This window comes from Sander vitreus, chromosome 23, assembly GCF_031162955.1.
Source record: "Sander vitreus isolate 19-12246 chromosome 23, sanVit1, whole genome shotgun sequence".
Lineage (NCBI taxonomy): Eukaryota > Metazoa > Chordata > Actinopteri > Perciformes > Percidae > Sander > Sander vitreus.
The window spans coordinates 9,250,947-9,274,999 of NC_135877.1; the positions used below are offsets into that span (position 1 = coordinate 9,250,947).

At 43.8% G+C, this 24,053-nt stretch overlaps 1 protein-coding gene across 3 annotated transcripts; it reads right to left on the reverse strand.

Moving 5' to 3' along the window:
- Window positions 1–1,615: 1,615 nt before the first annotated feature.
- On the reverse strand, window positions 1,616–23,249 carry kdm5a (lysine demethylase 5A). 3 transcript variants are annotated; one of them, XM_078281665.1, is made up of 29 exons: window positions 23,098–23,249; window positions 22,245–22,322; window positions 21,607–21,729; window positions 21,288–21,458; window positions 20,629–20,820; window positions 19,215–19,293; window positions 19,005–19,096; window positions 18,733–18,891; window positions 16,408–16,527; window positions 16,096–16,254; window positions 15,571–15,752; window positions 15,265–15,427; window positions 15,045–15,164; window positions 14,776–14,970; window positions 14,373–14,554; window positions 14,105–14,229; window positions 13,874–14,024; window positions 13,588–13,708; window positions 13,190–13,366; window positions 12,460–12,638; window positions 11,436–11,574; window positions 11,102–11,281; window positions 10,034–10,594; window positions 9,740–9,898; window positions 9,221–9,349; window positions 8,983–9,130; window positions 8,539–8,759; window positions 7,827–8,306; window positions 1,616–2,656 (listed from the first exon to the last, which is right to left on the reverse strand). In XM_078281665.1, exons 1-29 carry the CDS (start codon window positions 23,242–23,244, stop codon window positions 2,321–2,323), a joined length of 5,268 nt encoding a protein of 1,755 aa, XP_078137791.1. In that variant the 5' UTR covers window positions 23,245–23,249; the 3' UTR covers window positions 1,616–2,320. The 3 variants fall into 3 exon arrangements, with proteins under 3 accessions (XP_078137791.1, XP_078137790.1, XP_078137789.1); XM_078281664.1 differs by having other exon boundaries at window positions 8,548–8,759; window positions 18,733–18,900; XM_078281663.1 differs by having other exon boundaries at window positions 18,733–18,900.
- Between the last annotated feature and the right edge of the window lie 804 nt (window positions 23,250–24,053).

Consider the following 24,053-nt stretch of genomic DNA (forward strand, 5'->3'; position numbering starts at 1 on the left):
TGCAGTAAGTTTTCCCCAGTTGAAATCAATTACACATTGAAGTGTTAACTATATTTCAGTTTGATGGAAGAAGCTCATGTCTGAGTCTGAAATAGAAATACGTCTGCATTACATGTTGCCATGTAAGCACTGCTATAGTTTGCTATGAAGTGATGATTATTATATAAGGCCAAAACTACAGTTTCAGTCATAAATTCCACTCTCAGGCAGGAACACAACAAACAGCGGGTGATGAAGTTGTAATTATAGCATGGGTTGACAGAACACATTATGCAATCAATTATGTTCCATTACCAGTAATTAAGTTGATGTCTTGAAGCCCCTTGTGATCGCATATTTCTAACCCTGCAGTCAGCACAGGGACAAGAGGTCAGCGACTCAGACGGCGGCAAAAGCTGCCGAGCTCAGTTTGCACTGGATTTGACTAGTGACAGCACCTAGCACACCCCCAGCCCCCACCCACAATCCTTCTCTCTTTTGCAAACAAGTCATGTCTCTACACATTTAGATATCCATGTCTAAATCATATAACATTGTTGCTTTTTTACCACCTGGAAAAAACTGGGGTACCATGTTGGAAAACCAAAGATCTCAAAATAAGAATTAAGTGGAATAATAAAATAAAAACACAAAAAAACAAAAACAAAGGTCATCTGTCATTCTGTTTGACACAAAATGTATTTTTTACACACTGCTTATAACTATGGGGAAACACACATGTAACATGGAATTCAACCTTCTAATCTTCATACCAGAGCTCCACAACATGCCAACACACCTCTCCTCTAATTGAGCTTAATGAGTAACACAGGAAATGTGAAGATTAACTTACAACCACAAATCAACCTCGATGACATGGCCATAAGTCACTGCTGGGCCTTTCAGAATTCCACCCATCAATCATCCTGACATTTTAGCCATCTAAAGGACAGAAAAGCTAGATTTTATTGATTTACTGTTAAGCAAAAACTCAGGAGCAGACTCCAAGAAGGTTCGGGCACACACACTTACACAGGAGCATTCAATGGAATCTCAATTGAGGAGAAAATTAAGGCAGGCTGTAAAGTTTAACCACAATGTGCTACCGTGTCCTGCTGTCCCCAACTCTCTCAAGTTCCTGTCTTCCTGAAGGTGTATTTCAACTTGTGCTGGAGGCGTTAAGTTTAGCTGAACTTTCAATGTAAACTAAATTATTGCAGGCGCTGTAAACACGTAATATGCTTAACCCAAATTCCTCAGCAAAGACAGAATGTGTTATTTGTTTACATCCTCCTTAGCAGGATGAGACAGCACTGTGTTATTGTACAGCTATTATGTCTTCAGTCATCTATGGAAACACAGAGTTAAACTGCTCCCCTGCCTGGAAAGGTTATGAGGTTATGTTTGACACGGACCTGAATGAGATTGGGATACCACTGTCTCAATAGCATAGCATGAGTATGTAAGCTGGAAACTCCACCACATTTACTGCCTGCTTTATTTATTTTTATTTTGATATATCCATAAAATCACACTTTAAATATTTTATTTTTGCTTAGATTTGTTTGTGAGATGTTTTGTTATTATGTTTGTATATGGAATGTTAAAGAAAGAAAAAAAGACAACACAATTATCAATCATTTGACTAGGAATTGTTTATTAAAGGTGAGAAAACAAAACAAAAAAAAGCCACAATCCATTTGTTTAAATGCTTAAAAGTATGTACATTATAAATAATTCCACTACATTACAACCATTTGTGTTTTCTAGTCTGGAGTCCTACATATTGAGATGTTACTGTCTGAAGGGCCAGGCAGAGGACAGAGGGGAGTGGAGCGGGAATGTCCAGTAAAACACGACTGGGGACACATTATTTGCCTGTTTGCACCGAATACAACAGCTGGAGTAAGTGGGTTTGTTTGATTGAAAGTAAGTTTACCAAAGATGTGTTAGTGTTCAGGGGAAAGCCCAGAAGTAGCTGGTGGATGTTTTTTTAGACCTAAAACTGCTGTGGGAAGAATAAGTCTTGTGTGTGTACTAACAACCTTTTCAACAGATCTTAGCGCTCGGAGAGAGAACATGTCATTGCTGAAGCCACATGGTGACAGTAGGACTCTTCTCTTCTTCTTTCTTGTGCTCTATAATCCAGGCAGTAACAGAAAGGCGCCTGGTTTGTCCCTTTTCTTCCAAGCTTATTCATAAAGGGCTATTTTTTTCCCTCCTCAGACACTGTACTGTCTTACAGCTTGAGAGGTTGAAACACTAGCTTGGATACTAGGTTTTGTGTTCATTGTGTGAGGTACAGTATTCAAACTCAGTCCTAGGCTGTTTTTTGTAAGCGCTAACTGCCCTGCTGAGGCTCTTGCTGCTGCTGCTGCTGATGATGATGATGATGTGAAGCTGCTGGGTTTAGATGAGAGACGGAGGACGGGTGAGACCACGAGGCCACGACAGACGATGATGGCAGACCCTGCACGCTGCACATCGATGTCGACAGCACTACCACGCTCTCCTCTGCCACCTCCTCCATAGTCACGGCTCCGCCGCTCGCCCCGGCAGCCTTCCGGGAACAGTCCACGCAGATGTAGTCTTCGTTCTCGGCCATTTCGCACGACACGCCCACGCACACCTGGTGGAACCACTCGTCGCAACCGCCGTCGCATTGCACCCAGTCCACCTGGAATACACACAAAGACAAATGCAGACGTGTGAGTGAGGATTCACAGAGACAAGGAAACATTGACATTTTTTGAAAGAAAAAAAAACATGTTTAGGTTAGCCCGTGTCGATTTCCGGTGTCATCGGTCCGGACTAGTGGATGAGGCTAAACTGGTTTGACTTTATGCAAACCGGTTGAACTTGAATTTGTCTCTATGACACCTTCTGGCATATAAAAAAGTAGCCTACATTAGCAGCCTGTGCCAAGGCATCACGGCACTAAATCCAACTTCTATTGCAAGCTGTGTTGGGCAGTAGCTTTTCAGTAGCTTTTATTGATCAAGTTGTATAGTAGCATTCCAACATGACATCGTGACTTTGCATTAAACATACACGCCACTTTCCTAAAGCCAAGAGGCGTTTATCTGTACGCATTTTCAGCTGTTCGCGTGTATGTCTATGTTGTATACAGCTGACAGCTGACTGCAGTCTGCAACTTCTTTCTAAAGCCACGTGGCGTGTGGGGGTTGGGTTGAAAAGAAAAAACGGTTTGGATTAGGAAAAGAAGAACGGGGTTGAGTTTAGGAAGAACAAACGTAGGAAGGAAACATCACACGAGGGACACAGAGGAAACTCCATACATGGGCCGCGATCCCCTCTCCCCTGGGTGAAAGTCCTGTGTTTTACCCATCCCCCCACTCCATCCAACCTCCTCGTGCGGATTTTCGGCCTTTCATATGGCGTTAATTCACACGCAATTGCAAGGTAATGTAAGTCAATGGAGGCCAAACGGCGTTGATAAACACGCTAAATAGCAAGTATGCGTCTTTATAACACGCAAATCATGGCATATGAATTGGCGTGTCATACATACGCCACTTCATGAGATCAGAATGATACAGTTTCCCAGAGTATTCTGAAGCTCAAGCACAGCTTTCTGTTGCGGTCTGTAATAAAACTGCTCGCCACCTAGTGGTAAAATTCTGTATACTGGTCCGGTCTGGTGTTTGGCTTGATATCAAACCGGTTTGAAAATGTTGACACCAGCCCAAGCCTATTGTGAGTAATATTTAACAACACACGTTAAAGTTGCAAGTCAGTTTGATTGCTCTAATGAACTGGAGTAAAGAGCCAAACATAACCAGAGACGGTTTAGAACCGAGACACCCCAACTCAGTTTCCTGTTTCTGTGTCACGTGGGCTCCGCCACGGCCACGCCTATTTAGGAGACTAGCGGCAGGTCCCGAGTGTATTGATTCCAACGGGAGAAGTGAACGTGAACACAGATTATGAGCGATTCTTTTGCCACATATCTCCAGAACATTCTGACACTAAAATGGCATTTTTCAGACAGACACATCAGGAGAAAATTAACGCTGTTTGAGACCTCTTTCTGTCTCAGGACCAAACTCTCGCGAAATCTGGCAACACAGAGAAGCTAACGTCAGGTAACGTTTGTGAACGCCCTAACAAACTAATCCCCATGATGCTAAATACGTCTTTTAGCTGTGTAAATATCTAACGTTAGCAAAAGAACATATTAATAAATTATTTAAATTTAACTTTTCATTCATCCACACAACATTCACTACACGTTCAAATGAGGCCACGCCCCTTTAGGAGACAGGAAGTGTGTACCGTTTGATACCATTGGCGCTGCTTGAAATGCGCTATCTTTAGTATAAAGGATCTTTGACATAACCACAGCCAAACACTGATTAACTGTAGATGAGTTTGTGTTTCACACAACACTACAGTACTGTCGAGTACAGTACTGACTTATTGTAGAATAAAAAAAAATAAATAAAAAAAAACATTGGGCTGCTTGTGCAAAATCAATATCTTAAAAATCCTTCTCCAACTCCTCTGCTTCTCTTCATCCGCATCTCCTCCTCTGACTGGTATAAAAACAATGGCATTATTAAATAAGTGTGCTTTTAATAAAATACTAAAGGCCGTTTTACTGTCCCTCCAGAAAAATGCAATTATGCGATCGCATAATTCAATGCATGATCAGCCAAAGTCCGCATATCTATGCGGGGGCTGCATTTTTTCAAATACGCCGCACTTTCGCCACATAAATTGCCGATTTCCGCATTTTCGGTGCAAAAAAGTCCCATATATCTTAGCAGAAAGTTGAAAAATGTTGCGTTTACTTCACACAAAAGAGCAGCCATTTTCCCCTGTTGCCATGGGAACGTTATGAAGTGACGTAATTGGGCGACGTGAACATCATCGAAAAGCCGCAAACCCCGCGATGAAGCCACGATGAAACCGCCGTTTTTGCAAGTTCCCGCAATTTCATCGCATAAAATTGCATAAATATCTCGCATATTCCATCGCATTTTTTTAAGAAAACGTGCCGCGTAATCAAGGATTTTTGTCCGCAACAATCACAAAAAAACTCCGCATTTTTCTGGAAGGAGTGGTTTTATGCTTCTGCGTCGAATCGACGGCGTACCCCCGCAGACACCTCCGCGTCTACGCAGGACCCTAGCCTGACGTGCACCTCTCGAAAAATGTAATTACACGTCGCACGCCGCTCGGCCATGGCTTGGTAACGTTGCATTCCCCCCCCCCCCAACTCATTTCCCGGTTTTCCTTCTCCATAAACAACATGAAATCAAGGAGAGGGTTCATTTTTCCTGCTAAAGATTTCCCACCTTGGTCAGAGAGAACAGGGGAGACACTTTGTTTCTCTCACTATGACTCTAAAGTCGCTAATCGCTCCGAAGCTAATCGCCGTCACTCTCTCACTTCTCCCTCGCTCTAACACACTCCCCACACACACACACGCCGGCTCAACGCACACACCAGCGCACAAGTATAAACATCAGGCCACTTATGTAGGCTACGGCGAAAGCTCTGCGTGGAGCCTCCGCAGAACCATAAAACGGCCTTAAGAGTCACACATCTTTTGACTGTGAGAGGAAAACGGCTGAGGAAATACTCAATTTCCATCTCACTAACACCACACAGCTGTTAATCATCACAACTTCAGGTGTAGTCAACCTAGTTTAGAGCAGCAGCAGCAGCTTCATAATTTCACCATATCTACTCCTGCAAGCCTACCAGTTCCTCGCCTCCGATTGGCTGCCCTGTGGACACACAGGGGAAGGAGACTGGCCACTGGTTAACTTGGTGGACAGTCTTGGTCCGCAGTGCTGTCTCCGAAAAGAACCACATCGGTGTGTCCTGTTAATACGTTATGTGTAACTCTCTTTAAGGTGTTCCAGTGCTGTTTTCAGCTGTTGATATTCTTTAAAGTTCCATGATATTCATTTTTAAAAGTGTTCATTATTAACTCCGCAAACAAAAACACCTGTGTCACCTGTGATGAAAGTATCAACCAGAATGTACTGCCTCTCTCAGTGTGGTGGGGAGGTTTCTACGGAGGGTCAAGAATGATCTAACAGGTTGGTCAGGTCAACATCATGGTCTTCCAACAGCTTGGCACAGTCCAAGCACAGCTACATTTTAACACAGCATCATGTCTGTTTTCATTGGCTCAGTATGCACTTGAGGGCTTTTCACAATGCAGAATAAATATTGAAGATGCTGCTATTCTGCTCACAACATACAACTTAATGGACATTTGTATGACAGAAAAGATACAGAAAATGGAAGACGTACTAACGTAACATACGAGAAAAAGAAGAAATGCTATCTATTCACAGCTTCTAATCACAGTATTATAAGCCTCTTCACATAGAGTGAATTTGTGTGGAAACACATTTAATAGTCGCATTTTGATCTCCCAGATGTAAGACATCTCAACCTATTACAGGCCATTTGATATCCAAATTTCAATACAACGGGCTGTGGGAAAATCCAAGTCCAGCCCTGTGTGCAAGTTTCTTGTATTGAGAATCTGTGGTTCACAATAGGCCTACGTCACGCAACAATTGAAGACCGGAAGAACGTCTCTGAGTGGGGATATGGCTCTTCTGGTGAGCTTTTTACAATGGCGGAGCCCGATAGATACTGCTGGACCAAATCTCTCCGCTACCTGCCTGAAGTCACCTACGACGATGTGGTTTGGATTGTAAATGCTCTCGAAAAACACTCTCAAAGTAAAAAAACATTTTGAAAAACGGCAAAAAAGGCAAAAGGTACAAGACCGTGTACAGAAACTATCACAGACTTCAATGGTAGAAGCTCGCTCTAGCCGTTCGCGGTTTTGCGGGTACGGTAAACGTTTCTATGGTAACAGCGAGTTGGACCAATCAGAGACGTTGCTGTTACGCTTAGGATTGTGGGTAGTGTAGTTTTTCTCCATAAGATTGCGGATAAAACATGTTTTTCTTAAAACAAGGTTGATTTCATACAGACGTCTGGCTTCTACAGGAGCAGAAACCTTCGTTTCACAACCACGTAGCTCGGGGTCAGTCTACCTCGGATGGTTTAGACATTATGGCTGATAATCTAAATCCTTATGGAGAAAGGGACTGTTGCCCGGACGTTCTGACTCCCTACTCTGTGTTCCGGAAGCAGGAAGTGTGACATAGGCCTATTGTCAAGTATAAATGTGAAAGATTGCAAGACTAAATATGTTTAAATATTATAAGAGAAATATTTTGAAAATTCCAGTAGAGGTGAAACAATTAGTTAATTAATCGATTAGTCGGACAGAAAATCAAATTGGCAAATATGCCACAAAAAAAAAATCTGATTCCAGCTTCTCAAAGGGAAGGATTTGTTATTTTTCTCGGTTTTATATTATTGGGAACTGAATGTCTGAGTTTTGGACTGTTAGTTAGACAACATTTTTGAAAAATTTGGAGACATCACCTTGGGCTTTGGGAAACTGTGATAAGCATTTTCACTCTTTTCTGACATTTTATAGACCAAACGATTAACGGAAAAATAATTGGGAGGATTACTCAAATATGTAACTTATAATTAGTTGCAGCAGTTCTTGACTCGATGAGACATAAGTTAGTAACATTTTACATTGCGGTTTGGAATAACGTTGTAATGTCAATATTAGATAATGCTAAGATAATTATCACATGAATTTAGTCCATATTTGTAGTTAATACATGGCTTTAAATTAATATTCAAAACATATTTAAAACATATATAAGTTATATAAAGGTTTTGAAAAGGTGCACAGTCACATGGTGGCCTTTGGCCTCTGTTAATTGCTAAACTGTAGTTGAAGAACTGAAAGAGGCCAATGTCCTCACCTTATCTTTACAGGGTCTCTGGCAATTCTTGGCTGCGCACACAGCATTCTCGTCGTTGGAGTCTTCAGCCCCGGACCAGTCATACTTGGAAGGAATGTCAAGAATCTTCTTCTCCTTCCTCTTCTCCAGTCCATCCCTGACGGCCTCTGCCTTGGCCGCTGCCTTCTCCTTTCTCTTCCTCTCCTTCTCCTCCTTGGCTATCCGCTTGGCCAGCTGCTTCATCTCCCGGTTCTTGTCGAGATTGAGCTTGAGTTTCTTCTTCTTGGGTTTTCCCCCAAGACCCAGTTCCAGACCCACCCTTTTAAGCTCTTTGGACTTGGCTGGTCGCATTTCGCCTATTGCTGAAGCCCCTCCGGCGGCGGCGGCGGCGGCAGCCATCAGCATGTGGTGGTGCTCGGCTCTTTCCAACTTCCGTTTCCGCTTCTTCTCTGAATCTTTCAGCTTGAGTTTCAGAGGCTTCTCCATCAGAGAGTCGTCGGGCTGTAGAGAAGGAAGGAAAGACGAAAAGAGAATGACTATTTCCATTTCTAATTCTGTATTCATTGCAGGCATGTATTCCCCTAATTTGACCTGTATCGATGCATCTATTCACAAACCTCTTCATCAGAACCAACCAGAGTGATTTATTCAAACCCAAAGTTTAGTCTACTACACAGCATTGGCTATAGGGTCCAGATGCGCAATCAGGTTGCATAATGGATGACCTCCCTACCTCCATTACCTGCAGGAATCTTTCCTCAGAGGGGGGGTGCGTGGCTTGTAGGATCCTCCAGATGTGCTGGGTCTCATCCAGGGACACCTCCAGCAGGTCTCCCAGCATCATCAGCTCCTCCAGCTGGGCCTTAGCCTGCGGGGACAGCTCGAGCACTGGCGGCTCCAGGCTGCGAGGTACCAAAGGGGTCTTCCTGGGCTGCTTTCTGGGCGTGCCCATGTCTGAAATGTAAATATTTTGAGTGTGAGATGATGAAGGCCCGTATTTCAGAGGAACACAGAGACACAAACATAACTCTCTCAGAGGAGTGGAATTAAAAGGTGCATTACAAGTGTTCAAAAATAAAAGCTGTCCTTGAATCATTTGTGCATGAAAACAACATGACGATGGGTAGGCAGACTCAAAGCGACAGAAGTAATCAGTAGTAAGTGAATGTGGCCTCACTTTGCACACAGGACTTGGAAGCTGAGGAGTAGGCGTGTTCGGCGCAGAAGGAGGGCGTGGCAGCCGGCCACATGTGACTGACCACCTCCTCAGACTTAACAGGAATCTCCTCATCACAGAACAGGTAGGGCTTCACCTCGCCTGGGTCCTGAAACAAAGCAGACGCCAACAGGGAAGAATCACAAAAATATCCTGCTTGCTTATTGGCGGCTTGAACAGCATCACTTGCCTCACATACCTTCATGTCATAACCGTAGGTCTCCCTGATGTCCTCGTCTGAGTCGGTCTCCTCGTCATCGTAGTCTACGGACTGGCGAGGTGATGCGGCTCTGCTGAAACCTGACTGCTGAAAAGTCTGGATGTGGCCCTGAGGAAGGGCAGAATGAAAATACAGTATGATGCTAAATAAAATTAAAAAAAAGCCAAATGCTTTGCCTGACACATTCAAAAGGCGTAATTAAATAATATGTAAAAATAAGATAACGGTTCTGTATGTTTATTACATCTATGGGAAATCGCCATCGGCCACCTGTAATTCCCTGCATTGTTTTACATTTTAGAATGTCAATCCAGTCTTTTTCATAATTACACATTAGTGCCCTCTTCTGGTGCACTCCATTTGTACAGCCAAAGCCCCAATGGGAAACCACAATAATTACAATCTGCAAAACAGGATTCCTAGAGTCTCACTGATGTTACTGTATGAGAACAGAAATGAGACTAATGTAAAATCATTTAAGATGACATGTACAAGTACCTGCAAGTCTGGGTTGGCGGCAGCTTTCTGCAGCTCGGCGTTGATGATCTTCTCAGTTTTCTCCCTAGCAGCCTGCTCCACCATGCGCTGGCTCAGCACAGACAGCTTTGCCAGGGCTGAGGACAGCTCCTCCGTGGCCAGAGATTGACGCGCACGGTCCTGGTGGGACAGTTAGAGAGTTAGTGTGAGGATGGGCATTTGATAGGGAACAAAAGCAAACCGTGGAAATTAAGTGTTCAAAATAAAGCAGATGGTGGTTGTAAACTGAGTTATTATGAGTAATTCCATGCATACCTGCCAGCTCATTGCCCTCTCTGTCAAACACTGGAGGGCTTCTCCTTCTGGAAGACGCACCGGCAGCTTCTGCAGCGACACCAATAGCGACAGGATGGTCTCTAATCTCGGCCTCCTCGACCGCTGACACAGCGGACACAGGAATTTGGAGTCTTTGCTATTGCTCTGCCAACCCACACCCGCTTTCTTCTGAGATCCCGTCTTAGGCAGAGGCACGCAAGCTCCGTGGAACCAGTCCTTACAAAGCTCGCACTGCAGCATGAAGCCGCTGGCCGTCTTTCGACACAGGCAGAACTTGACCTCCTCGATGCGGTCTGCCATGGCCATCTTGGCTAAATTGGCAGCCCGGAGTGAGTGGATGGCCTCCACTTCTTTCTGCTCTTTGCATTTGAAGGCTGCTACGACGGTGGACGGGTCTCGCACCTCTTCGAGGCTCTCCTCCAGGTCGCTCAGGGCGTCGGGGTCAAAGCCTCCTCTCTCCTTCTCCATGAGCTCCTTGACGCGTTTCCTCTTGCTCTTGCTGTTGCCGTAGACCCCGATGTCCACGCGAGGACTGAGGACCTAACAGAAGAGGCACACAATAATAGCAACAAAATATTAAAATATAATCATTATTTAATATTAATTCTTAGAGGAGACTCCCCAAACCTTGATGTTACACAGCATGATATAGGATTATTTTTGTTGTTGATTAATCTCTCAATTATTTTCTCGTTTAATCGATTAGTTGTTTGGTCTATAAAATCTCCGAAAATGGTGAAAAAAGTCGATCAGTGTTTTCCAAAGCCCAAGATGACGTCCTCAAATGTCTTGTTTTGTCTACAACTCTATATATATATATATATATAGAAACTAGAAAATATTCACTTATAGGAAGCTGGAATCAGAGAATTTTTGAAATGACTCAAACTGATGAATCAATAATCAAAATTGTTGCCGATTAATTTAATAGTTGACAACTAATCGATTAATCTTTGCAGAGCATGATATATGCAGTCTTAACTAAAATCTTATGATTCATACATCTGAGAGGCAAGCATCAAATCAACTTTTTTCATAGTGGCCCACCTGGAGTAGTGTGTATGTGGAGTTCTTCTTGAGGAAGGTGCGACCAGTCCTCTCCCTCCAGGCTCGAGCTGCAGCCACCTGAGAGTCCACCTGGGCCAGTGGATCAAGCCGGACAGGGATGGAGCGACCCCTGGCCAGCAGGCTCTCCAGCTGCTCCAGGTAAGCGTAGCTATTGCCACTCTGTGTGAGGTGGATACACAGCAGAAGAGAGATTAGAGACATTTTTTGCCAATGCCTTTTTCAGAGCAATGAGATACAGGTTAAGTCTCAGTCAACGATCCTAAAGAGGACACGTGGCTTTAGATAAAGGATGTAGTGTACACATAGACAGTACCTGAATGGCCTCCACCTTAGATGTCCACTCCTTGGCCTTCTGTAGGGCCTCTCGGAGGGCCAAAATATTAGGTAGGTATGCTGGGATGTTCCTAGCTTCCAGCACAATGCTCTCCAAGGTAACCATGCTGTGTCTAGGCCTTGGGATATCAAAGGACAGACGGGCATGGGATGATCAAGTATGACTCAACTAATAATTAACTCAATTTCTGTAAGTAGCAGCAGTTGAGGTCTCGAACAGAACACAAGTCACCATTAGGGTTGGGTATCGTTTGGGTTTTTTCCGATACCGGTGCTAAAACGATACTTTTAAAACGGTGCCGGTGCCTAAACAGTGCCTGAACCAATACTTTTAAAAAGATTTAAAAAAAAATATATGTATATATTTAAAAAAGGAGCACAAAACGACAGTCGGCGACATTTAAGAACGGCTTGTTTATTGCTAAGGCCATATGGTCAAAATGAAATGATTTATTAAAAATGTAATAACTTATAACAATAACTTATTTCACCAGTAAATTGCTGGTAAACGACAAAAACAACCACTAGATGGAAAAAGGGTATTTTACAATAACTTTGAATGCACCACGAGGCTGGCGATGAGAGTTTCAAGTGACGCACCGTCTGTGTTGTTTTTCAGACGACAGCTGCGGACTGTTACGTCTCGGTGTTGAAATCCTCTACAGGGAAATACAGTCACACCGTTTAACGTTAGCTGTCAGCATTTTAACTGTGTTTAATCCAGCTGCTAGCTAACGGTAGGCTAACGTTACCTGCTGCCAAGTGTATTATGTTAACTAGAATCACATGCAGCGATGCTTCTGTTGCCTCTAACGTCCGCTTGGGAGCATCAGAGGGCAGCGCTGGCATTTCAGTAGCACCGTAATGAGGCACTGAAATCCGCGTTACTATCCGCCTGGTAGATACCGGTTGTTAAGGCACTGGTGCCATATAAGCACCGGGTTTTGGTACTCAACCATAGTCACCATGAATGTGTCTATGCATTTGTAAACGTGCAACCTTACCTGGCCTGTAGGCAGGCGCGGGCCTTATCCTCCCATCTCTCGGAGACAGTGAGGATCTCTTGCAGCTCGGCCATGGCCTTCTCCACAGCGTGGTGGGGAGCCAGGCCCACCCCAGAGTCTATCAACCGCTTCATCAGCTCCAGGGTGACGCGGTGAGGCTCGGCCAGGGTGACACGCACCTGGGATACGAGGACAATGGCACGTGTTACATGAGGGCAAAAATAACAACACCTATTTCAGAGGCCACAAACAGGTTGTGGTAGGGCTGCACAATCGTTTCACTAAAGCACAATCGCTTTTTTTTTTCTTCTTTTTTTTTTTTTTAAATCGCCATCGCGCTATCAACTGGCGTTATAAACACATCCCGAAAGGCTGCGACATATCACGAAAGAACAGGAGATTTGTGTGTACTGAAAGAAAATATCAGTAAAAAAAACATTAAGGTTCAGGATTAGGATTAGGGTGGGTGCCTTTTCTATTCAACTCAATGTTCAATTTGTTCAATCAAAGAATGTTGGAGATGATTTCCTTTCATTTGTTTTAAATTCAAGAAGCAATTTGTTTTATTTTAGTAGAATACAGAAAGCAGCAGAAATGCAGAACTGAGTACACTTTAATACCTTTTCATATTTCGCAAGTAATATCGTTTTCGCAATATTCAACATTATCGCAAATTACATATTCTGCTCATATCGTGCAGCGCTAGTTTGTGGGTGTTGTAGGAGCCCACCTCATCAAGCCAGCGGGCCTGCTGGAGCTCCTGTTTCAGTCGGGGCAGCTCTGGCAGCTCTACATCCAGGCCACTGCCCAGGTCCAGCAGTGCCTGCAGCTTGGAGGAATCAGGCATCTCGTCTGACAGTGCCACCTGGGCTCGCTCGTGGAAGTCCTCCACATTCTCCAGTAACTCCTGGAGGGAGGTGACAGACACAACAGGAGTGAAGGAAAGGAATGAAAAGTGAGGTCGAAGTTTTAGCAGTAATTGAATAGTATTGATGGTCAAAGAAGAGGGTTTATAGGAGGAATAGGGAAAAGAGGGAAGAGATTAAAAGGAATTAAGGTGTGAACTGTATTTCATTGATAACTGGGGGTAAGCCATGGGGCAAGCACAAAGGCATAGAGAGGACTTACTTTGACTTGTCGTGCTTGGCTGATGATGCATGGCAGCCTATACAGCTGATCCACAAAGGCCTTGAGCTCATCCACTGTCAGTTTGGTACGGTTACGACTGCTCTCTGAACGCAGACGGCTGCTGCAGACATACATGGAAAAAGAGCGACGGTTCAGTTCACGTTTGAACCTGAGCAGATACCGTATTGATTTGCAAATGGAATGTTCTTTCCGTACATGCTAGGTTATCAGTAAATTGCTTTTCTGTTGGATTACATTAAGGCTTCGTGCATCCATGTCCACTGACCTGTGCCGTTGTTTGCGGCTGAGCAGCAGCTGAGCCACGGAGGAGCATGTCTCCGCCTCTTTGACCATCTCCCTCAGGCGACGGAACAAAGCTTTCTCAGGATACTTCCTGTCCTCTGCATCCTCCAGCAAAACCTTGAGCTCAATAAGATCTATGAGACACAAAACAATCATGCAATGGCACAAAGAGATGTGCAACATGTACATATCTTGTGGTATCTAAGTATAAAACCTTTCTTGTTTTTCTGGTCGGCAGCCAAGGCCTCTGTGACCCTCTTTGCCCACGTGTCATAAGACTGAGCCCGTGTCTTGACCCCATACAGCATGGACGGAAACTCCTCCAGATCATAGCGATACCTGAAATATATGGTGCGGATATCTACTTGAGAATATGGCGTATGTGTTCCAAGTAAATGTCAAGGCCATAACAAATTTGATTTCTTGGCCACGTGCTGTACATGGTTGTGTTTAGTGCTGTACTAAAACAACAGGTCTCTTACCGAAGACACTTGCTGCCGAGTGGACAGTCACAGAGATCTGCTGCATGGGTCAAACAGACCAGTCGGTCAGGGCTGCAGGAACAGGTCAGTGCAGACAGGAAACAGGTTGTCTTGCACTTGTGACACTGGCGCTCATCGTCGGGTAGAAGTTCAAAAACCTCCTGCTCTGAGGACAGCACCCCCTGCAGATAAGGAAGAGAGAACTGATGATGATGCCGTCGCTAAAACAACCTGTGACAATATTAAGCTTGCCATTTGAAAGGGACACAAAATAAGCACGAGTTGAGGCTGTTAACAGCTGTATGAAACTACAGGTAAGGCACAGGTTCAAAGCCAGAGAACTGCCAATCACCCACACCTTCTACATGCATAAGTTGAGCAAAACAAAGAAGAAGACATTTACCATTTCTTGGACAGCCTGTCTGAGTTTTGTCTCCTCCTCCATCATTTCTCCCATTTCCTTGAAGACGGCAGCAGCTAGCTCCACGTCAAGACTCTCTGGATCAGCAGCCATCTTGCACAGCAGCTCCTCGTGGGAGAAGACGCAGTAGCGGTGAAGGCGTCGGTAATGGGCCACACACTGACGACCCATAGGTAACTAGGGAAGGGCATGCGTTAAAAATAAAACTTTTTTTTTTTTTTTAATGGAAGTAGTATTTGCTTTCCCCTCACCCAGTCAGCGGTGCAGAAGTTAACAGCCTCTGCGAAGTTGTAGCCCTGGTTGAAGCCGCTGTGATAGGCCCTGGGGAAGGTCACCACAAACTCCCCAGCACACTGATTGGTCCTGTACACCTGAGGGGGGAAATACACACATACATGTCACTTATAATCAACATGAACAACATGACTTGTATCTAATCATCCAATCCCACAAAAGGCTCAGACTACATACAGGGACACCATGCTCCATGAGGACATTGGGATTCATGATGGTGACCAGTTGATGGAGGAGGTCAGGTTGGGAGTCAAACAGCTCTGGAGCCAACTTTTTCATAACGGCCTCCAGCTTCTCTGCTGCAGAGGCCGGCACGCCGTACCAAGTCTTCGGTTCACCCCTGGAGGAGAGGAATAAATTAGCATTAAAGATACTTACATACTCATGTTTTTTTGTGGAATAAAATGTGTAATTTCCGTTTCCACCAACATTCACATGTCAGAATTGAAATTAAGTCTTGTGCGGACATTTTTTCTGTCTCACCAGTGCAGGAAGTTGATGGAGTAACTCCAGTGGTCCTCGATGTGCCAGCAGAATGAAGAGAAACACATGCCCACATAGAGCCAGGGCACCTTCATACCCGAGATGTCCACATTGATGTGAGTGAGCACCGACTGCTCCAGCACTGGCATATTATTCAGGTTCCAGCCTGAGTTGGCATACTCCTAATAGAAGAGCAAACAAAGTTCTTTCTTTCTTTCACTTCAGGGCATGTTTTTACTTAACCCTTGTCAAAGAGAAAAAGCTTTTAGTGGATCTGTTAGATGGAAGTCTGATGGATAAAATGAACCAGGTCTGTGTCTACAGAACACAGGGGAATCCCCATCATGAGTCCTCTACTGGTTATAAACCTCTAATAGAAAGTGTAAGAAAATAATGGAACTGCTCAATGTGATATGCACCTATTACAGAGTCTAAAAGTCATACTCTAAGACAAGATGTGAAAAAAATAAAAACCAAGTCAACACTGGAAGAGTTTATGGAAATACAAAGTAACAATCTTCTCACCTCTTCATCTCCCAGCAGCCTTCTTTTACCGTCCCTGACAGGAAACCCGCTGCCCACCTCCTTGGAGCTAATGTCAGCTCCGTACTCTACGATGACATCCTCCTCGATGCTGCTGACCAGGCGCCAGAACTCTTTCTCCACCAACTCTGTGGGGACCATCTGGAGGCACAAGGCGGAAATAATGAAATCCCCTGCCTGTGAGCAACACATGTAACCTCCAATTGTTAAAGCAGAAAGTGTGACAGCCAGATGATGGAAGGACACCTGTGTAACAGCACACATATTTGAGCTCACTAAAAGGATCTTACATACATGAACAGGCATGTTGAAATAGTCAGACTTGAAGTGGTCAGCCATTTCTCCAAAGCTCTGGAGACTGTACTCCCTCACTGCCTGCTCGAAGCCAAATGCCTCCCTGGGCTTACTGCACTCCTGTGAGGGAAGATGGACCACACTTTTATTATAATAATACGAATTTACATCATGTGTGAGGGTTAAATATGCAACAGAACGATAAGGGAATTTATAGTAACTCTTATCATTTGTTAGTAGGGATTGGCATTTCAAGCAAAAATACTAGTCCAAATTCACTAGAAACTATTTGGCCATTCTTCAAAGAGGATTGTCAGTCATCACACGTTTCTGTAATAATGTAAGATTAATGTGCGAGCAGCAACTGAAATTTATACACACACAATAATAAAAAGATTTTTAATCAAAATATGTATTTCTGTATATGCAAATGGGAATGATGTACGTGTTTATTTGTATACAGAGCGGGGAATTGAGATCCAATTACACGTGGTCACTCAAGATGCATGTGTAGACACACAACTGACGTACTTAGAGCTGTCCACTTGAGATCTGATCACCAAAGACGCATGTAAATGCCAGGTCTAAACAGTCTCAGAGAGAGAGGGAGAGAGAGAGAGAGAGAGAGAGAAAGCGAGAGAGAGAGAGAGAGAGAGAGAGAGAGAGAGCAGACCCATTCACGATTTTTAACGTTCCCAACACTGATCACCTGTATTGGGACTCTCAGCCTCGCTATAAACGACAGATTCAAAGCTTCAACACATAAACCATGTGGTTGCGTCTGGTTTATTTCCACCACAGTACAACCGCACTGCACCTCATTTCCTTTTCTTTTTTTTGAAGAAGTTCCACACAGAACTGTTTGAAAGCTGTCATCGTCTTTGCAGGTTTCTCCTGTTTGTACAGAAGTGTATAGCCCATTTCACAGCACTGTAGCAAAGGCTATACTGCCCCCGCGCCGAAAAGAAGCGAACTGAATGTGGTACACACGTTTTACCTGAGCAAAAACTAGACCATAGTCGCTTAAGCTATTCGAATTTTTATAATTTAAAGTGACTATATGTAACTTTTACACATTTCTGAAACGGTGTAATGTTCCATCTGATGATCATAAATGACCTCTAACTGCAACCGAGACCAACAGAGAAAAGAACGCTATTTTTACATAGTTTTTATTAATACCTCTGCCCGGGTCAGAATCTTCCCACAAAGTCACAGAATGATTTACGGCAGGTAGACGGCGCTACAGAGAACACATTGTGACGGGTCACAGATTTCGGCTGAACACCGGAAAAGCCTGCGTTAGTTGAGTATGCAGGTATAAGGTAGCAGGAGATTTCTTTATATAGGCCTAATTGTATTTTTATTTTATTTTATTTGCTGTAGTTATGGCTGATGCTGGGGCAGGGCCATCACAGAAACGAAGGAAATGAAACAAAGAACAACTAAAAGATAAAGGGGAAAGTGAAAGACAACGGGCGAAACCGAGTCAATCTTGGTCGGGCTTTCAACAGATGGAGACAATTACGGGATTGTAAATGATTCAAAAAACGTCCCTCAGGTATGTAATATGTCTATTTCGTTCATAAAATAACTTTACATTGTACGATTTGGTTGTACGCCAGTAGCCAACATTAAATTATGTCCCCCTTCCATTTAGCGTGCACTTTTTATTCCTTTTAGTCGGCCTGTGTCGGCTTACTATTTTCTGTTCCCTTGTCCCCCTGTACTTAAAGCGCCCGTGGGTTTCATGAAATGTGCTATATAAGTTATTAATAGGTTGGCTGCTACAACAATCTCTTAATGCTTTGGCTCGTGACACAGTGACAGTGACAGTGATACCCGGTTTAGCTCACGATACATCCAAAGTAGGCTAAGTTACCGTATGCAACACTTGAAATGCAACGATGCATCTGTAACGTATTCTCTTATTGTAAATGAATGATTTTCTGGTTGGGCAAAATATTCATTACGACTTCCCGGTAATGCTAACTCAGTAATCTACAGTGGGTAATACAGCACCGTAAAGAAAAGACTTTTCGACAGCAGGTGTGGTAAAAACAGTACCGCTAGAACACTACCGGCTGCTAGAATCAACACAAACTGAAAGTTACATATAGTCACTTTAAGTAGTATTTGAAAAGTCGATTAATATAATCGTTAATCAGGACAATGCCACGAAAAGACAGAGGGCCTCCATTCATTTTTGTCTGATTGTTAAATTGACTTTTGCATGTTCATTTGTACATGTGTAAATGATCTACCTTATTTATATTTCTTCTTTCTTTAAGACTTCTGATTGGCCAGACAGCGTTCAAGCCTTACCTCAGCAACACACTTAGGGCAGCGCCAGTCCCCCTTGGGCACGTCATGTAGAGGTGGGATCAGGCAGAAGGTGTGGTAGCTGTCGTCACAGCCGTCACACAGCAGGAGCCGGTCCTCCTCATCGCCCCGGCCACACACCAGGCAGAGGTACAGGTCGATCTGGGGGATCAACACCACAGAAAAATACAGGGACGGTCACGCACAGGTTTTTCCAAGATATAATAAACCATCAACCAGCAGGCAAATGCCAAACACAATGAAATGACACTCACAAAGTTGACCTCCAGGGTCTCCTTGCGTGGTCTCATTTTAATAGCAAAGGCCTGGGCTTTGAGGTGACGCTGCTTCCTGCTGAATCCGTCATCTAAGCGAGAGGGAAAGGGTGCCGGTGTGAGAATAGAAATTCTCACAGTAACACTGACGATTTATTGCTCAGTGTCTGCCGTGTGTAAAATTACAGGTCAACCAAAAAAGATCCTTACCAGCTGATACAATCTCCAGGCCGACCATCTTGGGACTTGTACCAAAGATCTTTAGACCTTTTGGCTCCTTGTTTTCCCTCTAGAGAAACACAACAACAGCAGCCTGTGAACCAGAGTGATCCTGATAAACGGCCAAATGTTACACGGCTTCTTCTTTTCAGATCGTTGCAGGGCGGTTATGTTCTAAAGCACAAATAAACACACACACGCACCCCTCCGCGGGAAGTTACCGCATTGTCGGATTATGAGTGAACGCAGAGCTTCATCCCGTCTGTTTCTCTGTCAGTCAGACGTGTGCCTCAATATGAGATACAAGGGGCGTAGTGGTGGTTGGAAATTATAACGGGCTGCACAACCTGCACGCTGTTATTGGCTAGAGGTTACCCACTCACATGGGGCGCAAAGGCTCTTTGTTGACGCCAAAAAACATCCCGCACTCACCAAAATAAAAGAAAACAGAATACACGCAGAGGACAGGGGCTCTGCAGATACAGACACCACCACACACTTCTAGTAAGTCATAATTAATGATTGAGGGCATTTTCACACCCATAGATTGTTTACTCTGGTCCGCATCAGTTGATGAGTTTGTAAACTTGGGTTCGGTTTCGTTTCACACATAGAATCCAAGGCAACCAAAATGCCTCATTAGAAACCACGCAAGAAAGTTCACTCCGCTTATTGGTCAGAAGTGTCTGGGGCGGGAGCAAGAAAGTAAATGCAGGAAGAAGGTCCTGTGTCAGACTTGTGGAGTAGACAATTGGTGCAGTTCGAGGTCGCATCATGTTCTCACCACAAACGAACCGCTCCAGGGATCGATTGAAAGCGTACCGAGACCACCTCATTAAGGAGGTCTCGGTATGCTCGTTTGGTCCGCTTTCGGTGCGCGTCCGAGTGCGATTGCTGCATTCAAACCTGCCTAAACAAACCGCATCAACGGGGGGCAAGAATAGCAGGGCTTTCTGACTATGGTGGGAAATCTGTAGCAGGAAAAGTTAACCCTCTCCTTGATTTCATGTTGTTTATGGAGAAGGAGAAGCAGGAAATGAGTCGGGGGGAATAGCAACGCTACCAAGCCACGGCCGAGCGACGCGTTTCTCCGCGACGCGTAGCTACATTTTTTCGAGAGGTGCATGTCGGGCTACGGCGTAGGTCTGTGTCTCCACGTACGTAGCAACGGCGTAGATTTTACACAGAAGCATAAATCATGCATTAAATTGAATACGGAGTGCAAAAAGGATGCATTTGTGACCCAACAGTAATGTTTGAAAAAATGACGTTCAACAAGATATGTTATTAAATAAAACTTAAATCGTATAACACTTTTGAGATCAGCTTGGCAAAAAGACACAACTTTTTGTAGTGTGTCCCAATCTCCTAGCCATTCCAAATACTACAAATCATCTCAGTTTACCTCAGATTTAAGGCGCCTGGAGCGTCTCTCAGGCAGAAGGCGCTCCTTGGTCTGCATAGCATCACCCTCCCAATCTTTCTCCTTATCCTCCTCCTCCTCCTCATCTTGCTCCTCATCCTCCACTGCCTCCTCACCAACTCCCTCATCCACCTCTTCCACATCATCGCCTTCCTCGTATAGCCGCTGGATGCCCTGGTTGGAGAAAGGGGGTGGAGTGGAAACAAATTAGGTTTTGGAAACCTTTTATTATTACTGTGACATTAGGCCCAAAAGCTGGTTGCAACATGTTTGATTTGGTTAGGCCAAGTTTGGTTAATGTATTATATTATGAAATGATCCAAGAGTTACATTTGAGAGGGACACTGGGAACAGCCAAAACTAATTTAGCTCAATGGGGAATAAAAAGTCAACACCCACTCACAAAATGTACACTTATTGCAACTTTTAAAACAATGTGTCTCATGTGCAATGATGCAAAAAAGAAAAACAGTATGCAAGAGTATGCACAAATTATGGTTGTATAATTCATGTAGACACTGTGTTGTACATGTTGATGGGTGAGCTTCCATTAGGGTTTGGTTTTCTGATTTCTATTGTGCAGCTGTGTGAAGCACGGCCAAACTGTGTTAGTTTGTCTATGTTAAATGAGCAGCACTCACAGTCAGCGTGGCCCCAGACTGGAAGAGTTCATATGGATAAAGGATCCTCTCATAGTGGGAGCGCAGCAGTGAGCCGGTGCCTTTCCCAGCTGGGAAGCCCATCCGGCTAGCCACCTTGGACCACCTCTTCTCTTTACACACATTCTCAAAGCCACCCTCTGAGGACACAATCTGAAACACACAGGTGTTCAATATGAGCATTTATACTAACATTAAGGACACAAAAAAAAAATCAACATACACCAGCTGAATCAATGTTATATAATTTGTCAAAAGCCAACAGTATTAGCAGTAAAAAAAAAAATGGATCTTGTTTTACCTTGCTGAGCTGATAGAGGTCCAAAACTTTTCTCTCCACATGAGGAAATCGGGTCTTAGATCCCTGCAGCTCCCAGAACTTTGCGATTTGATCCAAAAAGTTGAGCTTAACCCGAGTGAGGGCCTGGACAGGAAGGAGAGAGAGGAGAGAGGACATTGAATGCAGGAGCCCACTGTTCTGCTGTTATGAACACAGGACACCTCAGGCAAAATTATGTTTGAATGGCTGCACTCTGATACACAACCGTACTGTGAAAACCTTAGAACTCCCATATTGGAGCTGTCCTGCTGCCCTTGTTTTACATTACGTTAAATGACATAAAAAGAAGTACAAGGCTCAAAAAAACTGAAATCTCAACAGGTGCAAGACAGAAGGTATTGATTGGTATGTGAAGACAAAGTCTGCTGCTATTTAAGAAGTATGTTTGTAGCATAGACGAGTTCATTAGCAGCACACATTGAAGCAGCGTACAGTATGTAGTGCTTTATGAAGTCATGTTCTTCGTAAAGTAAGCAAGCAAGTAAAATGCATTTATACATTGCTTTTCACAGACATAAGTCGCATGAAGCAATGCCTAAGACTCACCCTCACTCAGTGTATTGTTATGAAGGCATGATGCATGTTCTTGGCAAACTTACCTCCAGTTCATTTAGTCTTTGTACTCGAGGAGTGAAGCGGAAGTTGCGTACATCGCAAGCAAACGGAGGCTGCCAGTCCTGATAGACAAGAAAATAGAATCTAACTCCCAAAACAACATCAACAATGAGGAAATGACAGCAACAACGCTGTCTGCAACTTAGAAGAAATCAGTGTTTCTCAAATAAAAGAACATGAGCAGAGCTTATAAAGTTATGACTATTTATAACATAATACTTATACAGTCTGAAAAGTGCACTTGAGCCCATTTTATAACAGCACTAACGGTGCATAAATGCTTCCAATTTGAAGCTATTATTTTCAACATGTAATTATGTCTATTCTGGAAGGTTATTAATGCATTGCTGGCCACATACACTCTAACAGTTAAAGGTCCTAGAAAATGTAATCGAATGGATGCTTGTGTCCATATAACAAAGCATAAATATAGGTTTATAGTCTGACAGGAGCGACAGGCCTGCAAATGGCCCAATGTCGCATCTTCGCAGCTAACGTAACAATCACTGTACTGTTACTTAGCTAGCCATGAAGAAAACAAAAACAAAGGAATTGTAACAGGAACTGTTAAATTCATTTCGCCTTTCCAAAACTTTTCTGGACAACAAAGGAAACCCAATGTCACCAAAGTACAAAATATGTACTGTTGAGTGCAAAGGAATTAAGCCTTATTTGACCTCTATTAGAGTAATGGCAACTAGTAATGCCGTTGCCTATCGCACAAATTCACGCAGGCCCTAGTAAACCACCACTACATACGTAGGAGCATAATAGGCAAATCCTCGCAGACTTTAATCCAATGCTTGTTCTAATGTTTAAAATGATATGTGAGTTTACCTCGGGGGGTCGAATCTTGCAGATGCCCGTTTTCTCTGCAATGGGTCGGATCTTGTTGATAAATCCTAAAGGATCCGAGAAATCCTCCCAACTCGGCTCAAAAACCGGGCATTCAGGAGGGGGGACGAACTCAGCAAATGCTGACATGTTGGTGTGGTGCCAGTGAAACAGTCTTTAAAAATAATATTTGTTAAAAAAAAATGCACCGAGTTGAGCTCAACAGTCCATGATTATTTCCAACAATTGTCGTCTTGGGGAACTTCCTCCGTGTCCATCGTGATCCCTTAATTCGCCTAGATAACCAATTACTTCAATGTCAGGGCATCCCAGTCGCGATGGAGTATCATAATCTGGTTTGAAAGTGAATGCATTAATACAACAACCGAGCTGCTAATGATCAATGTTTTCCCATCATCCGTAAACAGCGGGCCAAGCAAGGCCGGGGAGTCTTCACCACCACTCCCCTACCTGGGACGGAGGGCAGGGTTAGTCCGAAACGCCATCATTCCTTCTCTCACAGATGATAACTTCACAAAAAAACAGCTCTGCAGTGGAGACTTGGGCCAGGGACAATCACAGAATTTGAAAATAAGTTTGTAAACAAAAACACCCCGGCTGTATACTTACAATGTTGGCTGTAATATTATGTTAACGTTACGCAAGCTAACATTGCTATTGCTAAGTCTATGTACCTGGGTAATGCATGATTTCTTCGTGATGGTGCATTTCCAACAAAGTTATCCACGGTCCTGTGGCTAGCTGGTAACGTTAATGTTCATTCGTCAGCTAGCTAGCTAGCTAACGTAATTGGGCTCGGTCGTCCGGCTTCAATAAAACGTCCACTTCCTTGAGCACCTGATACCAGCAAAGCTGGACCACAACAAGGAGGAGGCTAATAGCAAGCGTACATTGTTGACTGATGTCTTCACTCCATGCGACAACCCCCATTCATTGAA

Coding starts and splice junctions, on each gene's coding strand:
- kdm5a (XM_078281663.1), bottom strand. CDS start 23,244: ATGTCAGCATTTGCTGAGTTCGTCCCCCCTCCTGAATGCCCGGTTTTT. Junction 14,025..14,104: donor CGACCAGAAAAACAAGAAAG/GTTTTATACTTA, acceptor TGTGTCTCATAG/ATCTTATTGAGCTCAAGGTT. Junction 10,595..11,101: donor CCACATACACACTACTCCAG/GTGGGCCACTAT, acceptor CTCTTCTGTTAG/GTCCTCAGTCCTCGCGTGGA.